Here is a 12301-nt window from a genome sequence, read left to right on the forward strand (position 1 = left end):
CCCTCTAACTCTGAGCTTTTTTTTTTCCAGCTCTATTTGGATACAAAACATGAAATATGAAAAAATTATAATGGATTTGAAGCAACCCATTTGAGATTCAGAATTTCCTCCCAAATGAAAATACCTTCCAATAAGAACACACACGAGATAGAAATGGGCTCAATGCCAAGCCTGCATCTACTTTAAAAGCTAAAGTTTCTGTGGGAGAGTAGATAGATAGAAATATATTACACATTGACTTTAAAGTTACATATTTTTCTGATGGTCTTGTGAATTTTCCTTGTTGCCTCAATTTATGGACATCACATATACATTAAGGATCTAATGGAGCTCCCAGCGCCTCTGCCACCTCAAGTATCTTTCAGTCTGCATCCCCCACTAACTTTTGTTCTCTGCATTCTCTAAGCAAGGAAGGGGTTTGTAAATGCACTGGTGACTCTGCCATCTTTGGATTTGTTCTAACAAGTGTCTGTCCTTGCTTGCTAGCAAGCAAGAGAGAACAGAAGGGAAGGAAGCCATACAAAATGCAGTGATAAAACAAAACAGCCTAACAGAAAATGGAAATGTCTCTCCAAAAAAAGTGGGCCAACCAGGAAACCTTGGGCACTTTCAGGAAAGCCCACTTGTAAAACAGGTTCTTAGACAGAGTTAGGCTAGACACCGCACAAATGACTCGGCACACTCCTCTCTGTGGCCGTCAGTTAAAACCGAAGAATGAGATAAAGAGGCAGAAAGGAAGATGGATAACATCTACATTTCCTGGTGGAAGCTCAAGGCTGCCTGTTGTTCCTAGTTCAGCTGTGAGTGTGACATTAAGAAACCAAAATTAGGATTGAGACAGGACCCCTCCGGTGGGTACAAGCACCAAGAAGTGATTTTAGCGCTTTGAAGGAGGGTGAAGTAGCCTGGTTTCTCAGGGGCACTTTTTATTTTTCTCATTTGATCTTCCCGGGAGTGGGAAACAAAGTTTTTGTTTATGTTTTTCATGTAGGCTATCTAGAACCCTGGGAGAAAAGACATTGGAAAGTATCCTGGAAGAAATTTTTGGATAAAGGACAAGGACGCCTTGGAGGCCTCCAAGGAACTGTCTGAGGCCCACGGAGTTTGGAAGATCTGGGGGAGGAGCAAAGGGGACGTGATCAACTAGAAGCGGTTGGAGCAACGGATGGGGGTGGGGCAGCAAGTCAGGAGCTCAGAACTGGGAAGGGCAGGGAGCCGGAGCACGCCAGTGTGAGCGCGCCAGTCGGCCTCGGGAGTTGGACTGTCGGTCTCTACATTGTCTTAGTGCCTTTCCGCCAGTGAGAGCATTGTGAACCATTTCCTTCCTCTGGGTCACGGAGCCCCTCCTTCTTTTTAGTGTTGGAGCCTCTAAGCTGTTTCTTAGGGGCCAGGAGTTGGAAGGGCTCAGCATTTGTCACTTTCGTAACGCGGATGCAGCCTTTCCCTTCCCGGTAGGAGGAACCCGATTTCCTCCTCCCCTCCCCCCTCGTTTTGGCCCTCTGAGTAAAGTGGGGCTCTTAGACGCATCTGTCCCCCTGGCCTGCGGCCTGCAGCAGCTGCTCTTAGATTTTGGAAGTACGCGGACTGGGCGGGAGTTACTTCTCCAATGAAGAAGAGAAAGCCCAAGTCCCTGCTTAGTCTCTAGGGAACTGAAGCTGGCTCCAGCTCTCCTATTCAGGAAAGAAGAACCAGGGTACCCCCCCACCCACCCACCCTCAACCTCACCCAGACGTCTCTAAGGTTTGAGGAAACTAGTTAAGTTAAGTTAATGGATTTAAAAAATCCATTCCACGTGGATTTTTTAAAATCCGGAGTCTTTACAGTGTTCCGTGGCTCCCTCACTCAAACATTCTTCCTGAGAAGCGCAGAGCCCAAGAAGAGCTGGGGTAAAAGGAGAGGACTCTGTAAGTTGAGGTACTTGTGAAAGGGTAGGAGAGAGACGGAGAAGTGGGGTACTTTTTAAAACGCAGCTTTAGCTCACATCCCACTTTAGGGGAGAATGCGCTCTGAGTAGAGGGGGAGAGGGAAAGTTGAGAGGTAGCCAAGGCGCGGGGGAATCTTGATGAAGGATCTCTCCCATTCGAACCCCTCTCTTGGAAACTTTAGCCCACCCCGGGCACAGGAAGGGTGGCAGGAAACAGGGTGGTCCGGGAATCTGTAGCCAAGAGATGAACTTAAAAGTTCACCCTTCTCCCCAGAGCAGCCAGGGCTGTACAAAGTGCTGGTCATTGCGCTGTTACGGCGTCTTACACCCCCAGAGTGACGAGCGGTGGCGTGAGGCCAGCGCGGAGGCTGCCCCCACCCCCTTCGGGCCCGCGGCGTAGAGCGTGGTTTAGCACCAACTGAGATCAGGGGGCGGTGTCGTAGGGATGGGGGAGAGAGGGAGGAGTTCTTAAGTGGCTGGCTATAAAGGGGCTGCCTGGGCTGCCTAGATCTTGCACTCCCTGGAAAGCAGCTCAGAGCCAGGTGCTATTGCAAGGCCAGAGCGCACAGCACGGCGGAGAGAGCAGATCCCTGCTCAGATCCAGGCACACTGCGGCCAAGGCTGAGGGAGAAGAGTCCAGGCTTCTTTCCTGGACTTGGTCCCCAGCCCCGGAGCGCTTCTCGATCCTACAGCAGCCTCTTGGCAGCTGCAGCCTTGTTGGTGCCTCCAACTCGGTGCTGGAATAAAAAGTTCCCGCGCGCCGGCCGAGCCGAAGCGCCTCTTTCTAAGAGACCCGGAGCTTTGGCTGCCAGCTCTACTCGAACTTTCAAATCAAAGTGATCGTGAATTTTAAGCATCCGGAGGTCAGCGAAGCTCTGAGCGCCTAACCAGAACAAGGGTTCGCTGAGCTGCAGTGTGCGGTGTCATGCAGCCAGCAGTCCTTTTGGGGTCACGCAAGCAGAGGCTCTGCTCCGACATGGGGCACGTCCAGCAGGCAGCTAAGTCTCGGGCCTCTCTGCCTTCACCCACTCTATTCTTGCTGCTCGCTTCCGTAGCAATGCTGCTGTGTGTGCAGGGCGCACAAGGGCGACCCGCGGAGGAGTACGAGGAGCTGGTGCTTCCTTCGCTGGAGCGCGACCCCGGCCACGATTCCACCACGCGCCTCCGTCTGGAGGCCTTTGGCCAGCAACTGCACCTGAAGCTGCAGCCGGACAGCGGTTTCTTGGCTCCTGGCTTCACCCTCCAGACGGTGGGGCGCAGTCCCGGGTCCGAGGCACAGCATCTGGACCCCACCGGGGACCTGGCGCACTGCTTCTACTCCGGCACAGTGAATGGTGACCCCAGCTCCGCCGCCGCCCTCAGCCTCTGTGAAGGCGTGCGTGGTGCCTTCTACCTGCAGGGCGAGGAGTTCTTCATCCAGCCAGCGCCTGAGGTCGCCACCGAGCGTCTGGTCCCCGCCGTACCGGAGGAGGAGTCGCCGGCACCGCCGCAATTCCACATCCTCAGGAGAAGGCGGAGGGGCAGCGGCGGAGCCAAGTGCGGTGTCATGGACGACGAGACCCTGCCAACCGGCGACTCGCACCCGGAAAGTCGAGACCCCCGGAATCAGCGGCCACTGCGGGACCCCACGCAGCAAGGGACGGGAAAGCCAACAGGTAGAAGAACGCACCCCCTTCCCCCGCCCCACACACACTTAAATCTCTATCCACCTCCGTTCTCTACGAGACGTGACTTGAGGGCATACTTTAGTTCTTCTCTGGACCTGAAGGACTCAGACCAGCAGTGGTTCAGGGTCGTGACCCCCGCCCCCAAAATGGGTGACCAAACCCTGCTAGAACAAGTATTTGCCCGAATAGTTAATAATTTAAGAAAAGGGAGAAGACTCGGAATCCCTGCCGATAAGGGCTAAGCGTTTCCACCGGGGAGTTTGTAACCCGATTCCTTAAACTCGAGAATCCATTCCCAACCCTTTAATTCCTGTAGTGAATGTATGAGCTCACTTAGGCTGAGTTGTAGTTTCTCCCTGAGTTTTGTAACCTAAGTGTGTGCGCTCAGCGTTCAGAGGAGGGCGGAGCAGAGGAGCGATGGTGACCTCGCTGTGTGTTCAGGAGCCTAGGCAACGGCGCAGCGATCTCAGTTCTGTCCCCTTCCCCCATCTGAAAGGCTGACCCGGATGGCCGGCAGCGCGGGGTCCCTCAGTAGAACCTGCCTGGGAGGTCCTTGCCCAGCTCGCCCCGCCTCCGCGCGCCTCCTACTTCTGCCTCGGGTCTTGCGCTCCCTCTCCCCGCCGAGGTTCAGCTCCCCGTCGCGGTGGAATGTAACCCGCCGCGAATCTCCCTGCTACACTTCCTCCTACCTCTGGCGTGTTCAGTACTTGCTAACGAGTTAGTTTATTTGGTCACTCAGCTTTCTTGTTCTCTTTCACTTCCTTAAGTATCCTGCCCTTATCATTCTGCTCCGGGGAGCAGGTAATGATGGGTCATAGCCTATTTTACGACTTCTCTGACCGTTGAATCTCGGTCAGCTGCCAGAGAAGGGCCGTTTTCCAAACAGGCGACCTTGGTTTGAGACAGGAACTTATTTCTCCCGGGACAATGGGAGTGGGGGTGGGGGCAGAAATAGACTGCTGGGCAGAGTGGGTGGTCCTAGTGCCCGGAACTGGATAGAGCAGAGAACCCCCAGGGACCCCTTGAATGAGAGAGCTAAGTCTTGCAGACTGAGATTCCTCAAGCCCCGCCCCTTGGCAAAACCCCTCCCCACCTCCCACTCCGCCCCCCTCCCTGTCCTGTGCCTTCCACGTGGAGCAGGATGATCTCATTCAGGATTTCAGCCCTGGCTTCAATAGTGAAAGGGTGACTCAGGGCGCTGTGCCCTGCCCTTGCCAAGTTTTTACTACAGCTCGGTAGGACGATATCCATACGGCCTTGCTTGGGCTGTGGATTTCCACAGACCACGAAAGAAACCCTGCAGACACATACACAGACAGTTTGATGACTCTAAGAATCCCGTGTTGGTTTTTTGTTTTATTTAAAGCAAGACAAAAATCTTTTAAAAATAACATTCACAGTTTTTAGAAGGCACAAATATTTGTTTTATTGTTATTCCAGGTATATTTCAGTTTTATTTACTTTGACATGGTTAGCTTTCCTAATATACTCCAGGAAGGTCACTATTCTGAGAGAGACTGCCAATAAGTAAACTGTCTTTTCTCTTCACAGGACCTGGAAACATAAGAAAAAAGCGATTTGTGTCCAGCCCCCGTTATGTGGAAACCATGCTCGTGGCGGACCAGTCCATGGCTGACTTCCATGGCAGCGGCCTAAAGCATTACCTTCTGACCTTGTTCTCCGTGGCAGCCAGGTTTTACAAGCACCCCAGCATTAGGAATTCAATTAGCCTGGTGGTGGTCAAGATCTTAGTTATATACGAAGAGCAGAAGGGACCAGAGGTTACCTCCAATGCTGCTCTCACCCTGCGGAACTTCTGCAGCTGGCAGAAGCAACACAACCCTCCCAGTGACCGGGATGCAGAGCACTATGACACAGCCATTCTGTTCACCAGGCAGGTGAGGCAAGATGCTGTCATTGTATCAGCTTGTGGCATAAGGAGGGATGAAAAAGCCATCTCATCTATACTGCCTCGTTGACTTTGCTTAACAGGCTAGCTTAATCTATTTTGCTTACTTCTATTTTAATTTCAACATCTTAACTGGCACAGTCCTATTTTAAAAGTAGTAGAGAAAATCTTGCTTAAAGTGGCATGTAGTCTTTCGGGGCCCCAACAGTAATGAACGGACAAGTTCCAAAGCACATGTAAAGACTTGTCCGGCATAAGAGCTAAGTCTCAAGTTCACACTGTCCTCCTTAAAAGGAATTTCCCTTGGTTCTTTGTAGGATTTATGTGGCTCCCACACATGTGATACTCTGGGGATGGCTGACGTTGGAACTGTGTGCGACCCCAGCAGAAGCTGTTCAGTCATAGAAGATGATGGTTTGCAAGCTGCCTTCACCACAGCCCATGAATTGGGTAAGTCAGATTCAGAGTACAGGCTGAGGCCAGTGCATAGATTCAACCCAATAAGACAGTCTGATTTGAGAGAAAGGAAAATATCCCAGACTATATTGCTACTTTGACCACCAGCAGTCGTAGAAATGGTAGATCATATTTTCCACTATTTTAGATATGGTCTTATTAGAACAAGAAAAAGCACTCTGAACATTTGAAAATTGACATTTTTCTATATACCCTGATCAAAGTAGATAATATCCCTGAAACAGTTTATGTTCCTTCCTGTAGAATTGAGTCCCTTACAAAAGAAGGGCCAGGCTTATGTTCATATTTTATTATGGGTCTTTTTTTGCTTTCCAGGCCATGTGTTTAACATGCCACATGATGATGCCAAGCACTGTGCCAGCCTTAATGGTGTGAGCGGGGATTCTCACCTGATGGCCTCCATGCTTTCCAGCTTGGACCATAGCCAGCCGTGGTCTCCCTGCAGTGCCTACATGGTCACATCATTCCTGGATAACGGCCACGGTAAGATGCCAGCTACTCTCTCTAGGCGGTATCCAACCCTCTTGTGTAGGGTTCCAGTTAAACTGGCTACATTGTTCTTGCTCAATTCACTTTCCCCCCTTTCAGAATCACTTTCTCTGTCAAGAGCTTAAGTTGTAGATCTTTATCCTCTGTGCTTCCTGTTCCCAAAATCTATTTATGCATATTTTGAACAGAATAATTTCTTGCAACTGTTAATCCAGAAGTACGCCCTTGAGGACAATGTCTTAATAAAAATCAACATCTCCCTGGCATTGGTTTTCCTAAAATGCTACCATCACATAAAATGCTGTGTATTGTTTCACATAGCAAACATCTTGTAACACCACAATCAGACCATTTTGCATGTTTTCACCAGCTATGTTTTAATAATTAATTGCCTTTTCTTCCCCCAGGGGAATGTTTGATGGACAAGCCCCAGAACCCCATCAAGCTCCCATCTGATCTCCCTGGTACCTTATATGACGCCAACCGTCAGTGTCAGTTTACATTTGGAGAGGAATCCAAACACTGTCCCGATGCAGCCAGCACGTGTTCTACCCTATGGTGCACTGGTACCTCTGGTGGCTTACTGGTGTGCCAAACGAAGCACTTCCCTTGGGCAGATGGCACCAGCTGTGGAGAAGGGAAATGGTGTGTCAGTGGCAAATGTGTGAACAAGACCGACTTGAAGCATTTTGCTGTGAGTTTGTCTAATGAATCCTGTTTATTTACAACTCAGAACTGGAAAGAACAAAGTGATATTTAAGGTTCTTACGCAGACAAGCTCCTGCGTCTATGTCCCATAGTGGAGAGAGGAGATGATAGTGTAGTTTGAGAATTGATTCTCTGTTTTACATTTTCTCTGATTCCCTAAAATGTCTCCTAAGAGTTCTAACAGTGATATTCATATCTCCACTTAGACTCCTGTTCATGGAAGCTGGGGGACGTGGGGGCCCTGGGGAGAGTGTTCGAGGACCTGCGGTGGAGGAGTTCAGTATACAATGAGAGAATGTGACAACCCAGTGCCCAAAAACGGAGGGAAGTACTGTGAAGGCAAACGAGTACGCTACAGGTCCTGCAACGTCGAGGACTGTCCGGACAACAGTGGTGAGTCACACTGCCCTTCAGCGCTCAGAAACGGGGCTATGGAGAAACGGTGGAATGGAGAAACGGTGGAAACTGGTAACACCCATCGTACCATTCTCTTTTCAGGAAAAACTTTCCGAGAGGAGCAATGTGAAGCCCACAATGAGTTTTCAAAAGCTTCCTTTGGGAACGAGCCCACTGTGGAATGGACACCCAAGTATGCTGGCGTCTCACCAAAGGACAGGTGCAAGCTCATCTGTCAAGCCAAAGGCATTGGCTACTTCTTTGTTTTACAGCCCAAGGTAGATACTTTTACACTTGGATCTTTGCTAAGGAGCCAAAGGCCTTGGCTTGCTGCCTTTTCATGCAAATGTTTGGGCTCTCTTTACATATTAACCTACACGTTCAGTTTTGACTTTGGAATACTTCTAAATGCAGGAACAACTCCTTGTTTGGAGATTTGTGTTGCTCTCAGTTGGAAAGGAAGCTTAGATCCAGTAATCATGTGTCTTACATGTATTTAATATTGTTTCTTTATATCCAAAGAAAAACCCTTTGAAAACTCAAAGACCTCCCCGCATAACTAGGTTTCACATACAACAGTTCATGGTTAGATAAATTATATATTAACACAGCATCCAGGAGTATTAGAAACTAGTCCAAAGTACTGGTTACTGGGTACCCAGCAGCCTCACGTACAAACATACTCATTAAGATGAGAGTCTAAGCATTGAAAATTTATTGTTGGAGCATGTACTTTGGACAAAGAGACTCCCATTTCTTTTGACGTTTTGCTAAGGGGATCAGTCTTGCTCTGAAGCAGAAAATCAAATTTACTTAAGGTTATCATAGATCCTTAGCATTGTGAGATGGGAAAATATGTCCAAGTTGCAGACGAAATCTTTAGCAAGTGATTTATGAAGTAGTTTCTACCTCAGCCTATTATGCTAGACACTGAATATGGAGCAATAGTCAAACTGACAGTGAACACTACTTCCATTGACCTTAGCAGCAGGGGAGAGAGACCAGTAAACAAGTAATCAAGGCATTTATAAGCTTCACGGGTCGCTATTGAAAAAGACAATGAAGGGTAATGCATCGTGCGTGAGGGAGAGAATAGCAGCGTGGGAAGAGTGCACAAAGGAGGGTGCGCGCAGCTGCCACCACACACCTGCCTCGCGTTAGACATTTAACCACCCGGTGTATGCTGTCTTCACAGGTCGTCGATGGCACTCCCTGTAGTCCAGACTCTACTTCTGTCTGTGTGCAAGGACAGTGTGTAAAAGCTGGTTGTGATCGCATCATAGACTCCAAAAAGAAGTTCGATAAATGTGGTGTTTGTGGAGGCAATGGGTCCACGTGCAAGAAGATATCAGGATCAGTCACTAGTACAAGGTAAGTTTCAATGCACGTAGTTCAGGAATAAAGATATAACTCAGTTGGTAGAGAGCCTGCCTAGTATCCACAAGACATTGGCTGAGTTCAGTGCCCAGAACTACATAAACCTGACGTATTGGCATGTACCTGTAATCTCAACATATGTGAGGTAGAGAGAGGGGGGACAAGGGGGTCAGATGTTCAGGCCATCTTTGCCTATATAGTAAGTTCTGAGATCAGCTTGGGTTACATAAAACCCTGTCTCAAAAAATAAACACATACAAACACAAACCAAATACTTCATATAATTCCAGTGTTTGGGAGGATGATTGTTATGAGTTCTAGTCCAGTCTGGACTATATAGTGAGTTCTAACATAGCCTGGGCTACAAGTGAACTCTCATCTCCAAAACCTAAAACTATTTAACGAACATATGAAATAAATCACATACTAATTTTGATTTACCGTTAAGTATGACTAATTAAAATCATATTTAAAACAATTGCATATTTTTAAGCAAAGCAACTGTTTAATCAGGGATTGAAAGACATAGTAGGAAAAGTCACATGTAAATTAATTACATATTTTTGCTGGGTGTGATAGTGCATGCCTTTACTCCCAGCACTCAGGAGGCAGACAGATCTCACAGGCCTGCCTGGTCTACAAAGCAAGTTACAGAATAGCCAGAGAAACCCTGTCTCAAAAATGCTTCCCAAAAAAGAAAGAAAAAGTAAAGGGAAAAAAAAAGAATTTTATATTTTTAAGCAATGTGGCTGATTAACCAGTGATTGAGAGACATCTACCTATTTTCTTTGTTCACAGTCCTGGGTATCATGACATTGTCACAATCCCTGCTGGAGCCACCAACATTGAAGTGAAACACCGGAATCAAAGGGGGTCCAGAAACAATGGCAGCTTTCTAGCCATCAGAGCTGCAGATGGCACGTATATCCTGAATGGAAACTTTACTCTGTCCACACTAGAGCAAGACCTTACCTACAGAGGAACTGTCCTAAGATACAGTGGCTCCTCGGCAGCATTGGAAAGAATCCGCAGCTTCAGTCCGCTCAAAGAACCACTAACTATCCAGGTTCTTATGGTGGGCCACGCTATCCGACCCAAAATCAAATACACCTACTTTGTGAAGAAGAAGAGGGAATCATTCAATGCTATCCCCACATTTTCAGAGTGGGTGATTGAAGAGTGGGGGGAATGCTCCAAGTCATGTGGGTCCGGTTGGCAGAGAAGAGTGGTTGAATGCAGAGACATTAACGGGCGCCCTGCTTCCGAGTGTGCCAAGGAAGTGAAGCCAGCAAGTACCAGACCGTGTGCAGAGTTGCCTTGCCCACACTGGCAGGTGGGGGATTGGTCACCATGTTCCAAAACTTGTGGGAAGGGCTATAAGAAGAGAACCTTAAAGTGTCTGTCCCATGATGGGGGAGTGCTGTCCAATGAGAGCTGTGATCCTCTGAAGAAACCAAAGCATTACATTGACTTCTGCACATTGGCACAGTGCAGTTAGACAGTTCTAAGAACAAGGCAGCATGGGAGGGCTGATCCACTGAGATCAAGAGTGCTGGAGGGATCCCAAACCAGTAACCAGTGAGGCCTGTCAATGAGGTGTGTGGGGGGTGGGCACATAGCAAAGTGGGTAGATCAGGACACGATCCTGCCAGTTAAAATTTGATGAGCTAGTTAATGAGACAATTAGCATCTGAGACCATATGTAGCACGATGAAGCCCCAGAGCGTCATTAGGTATTTCTTTTGTTACATCGATTGCAGACACAGTTGTCAGACTCCGGCCGCAGTCTGGCAAGCCCTGTTGTCTGTTGCTGATTAGATGCTTTCTATCATGGGGGTAGGGAAAGGCAAAGCAGAAGAAAGGTGAGATTGTATTGTAAACATGACTGACTTTATATCACTTGCAGTGAGGGCAGGAAGAAGGATACAAACAAGATCGTTATTTGAAGCTTCTGACTGCTGTGGTTTCAGAGAATGTTGATGCATCATTTCTATCAATAGTGAAATGTTTAGATTGTTCAGCCTGAGAGAAAGGCCCACCTCTGCAAAATGGTTCACCGTTCCTTCTTACACCATCTCAGTTTTTTTTTTTTAAACTGTAATTCATGTTGAGGTAGAAACAACTCACCTATTTATAAAATCTCCATTAATTCTAAAAGGAAAAAACAAATAGCAAACTGTGTGAAGTGCACATAAAAACTCAAGGAAACACAATGAGCAACCTGTCTCCTGCCTTGCTTTCTCCTGAGGTCAGCCTACCTGGGGACTGTGAATGTTAAAGATAATCCATGTCTCACAAAAGGCAGTGATATCACACATGTCATGCCAGAGTAAGAATGGGGTATAGAAAACCGTCCCATGAGATTGGGAACATGGAGATCACTTGTCTTACATGGGAGGCTGCTGCGGGGTAGCAGGTCCACTCCTGGCAGCTGGTCCAACAGTCGTATCCTGGTGAATGTCTGTTCAGCTCTTCTACTGAGAGAGAATATGACTGTTTCCATATGTATATAGTAAAATACATTACTATGAATTTTATGTACTTTATAAGTATTGGTTTGTTTGTTCCTTCTAAGAAGGACTATAGTTTATAATAAATGCTTATAACATATTTATTTTTATACATTTATTTCTAATGATAAAACCTTTAAGTTATATCGCTTTTGTAAAAGTGCATATAAAATAGAGTATTTATACAATATATGTTAACTAGAAATAATAAAAGAACACTTTTGAATGTGTATGTCTATTTTCTGAAGTGGGATTAATTCCTGGGCAAGAAATCTGATGAGACACAAATATTGGATTTCAAGATAGTTTTTAAGATTTCAGTGAATGAACTGTATTTCCTGTCTGTAGAAGTACTGATAAAAAACAAGTTTATGGTGTCTATAGTGATAAGATTGTTACTAATGTGGTTGGCAAATTACTGTAAAGAGCCAGATAGTAAGTATTTATGGCATTGTAGGCTGTATCCTGCCACAACCATGTGACAGTGAATGCTTTTGTAGGAATGAGAGCAGCCATAATGATATGTAAATGATTAACTGTGGCTGTGTTTTAATAAAACTTTATTTACAAAAACAAATGATGGGCCATATTTGTTCTGTGAGCTTGTTTGCCAACCCCCAGTGTGTTAAAGTAAATGGAAAATGATTCAGCTTACACATGCATTTTGGGTTTTTGTCTCCTTTAATTATATCACGTAAGAATTTTGAAACATATTTAAGGTATTGAGGAGAAACCAACTCACACATTTGGGACAGAATATGAGTGGTGAGCTAACACTTTGAAATCTTTGCCTCCTTCATCAGTAGTGCTGAGAGGTATTTGTGAGAAATCCAGGAGTCTAGCC

General features: G+C 46.8%; 1 protein-coding gene across 1 annotated transcript; it reads left to right on the forward strand.

The window, feature by feature from the left end:
• The first annotated feature begins 2389 nt into the window (after positions 1 to 2389).
• Adamts1 (ADAM metallopeptidase with thrombospondin type 1 motif 1) lies at positions 2390 to 12098 on the forward strand. The gene is made up of 9 exons (XM_041678606.1): positions 2390 to 3579; positions 5143 to 5489; positions 5818 to 5950; positions 6293 to 6460; positions 6874 to 7160; positions 7381 to 7567; positions 7673 to 7848; positions 8766 to 8941; positions 9746 to 12098. Exons 1-9 carry the CDS (start codon positions 2850 to 2852, stop codon positions 10443 to 10445), a joined length of 2904 nt encoding a protein of 967 aa, XP_041534540.1. The 5' UTR covers positions 2390 to 2849; the 3' UTR covers positions 10446 to 12098.
• Positions 12099 to 12301: the final 203 nt, after the last annotated feature.

This window comes from Microtus oregoni, unplaced genomic scaffold, assembly GCF_018167655.1.
Source record: "Microtus oregoni isolate MIOR12 unplaced genomic scaffold, Mior012 000030F_ref0000283, whole genome shotgun sequence".
NCBI lineage: Eukaryota > Metazoa > Chordata > Mammalia > Rodentia > Cricetidae > Microtus > Microtus oregoni.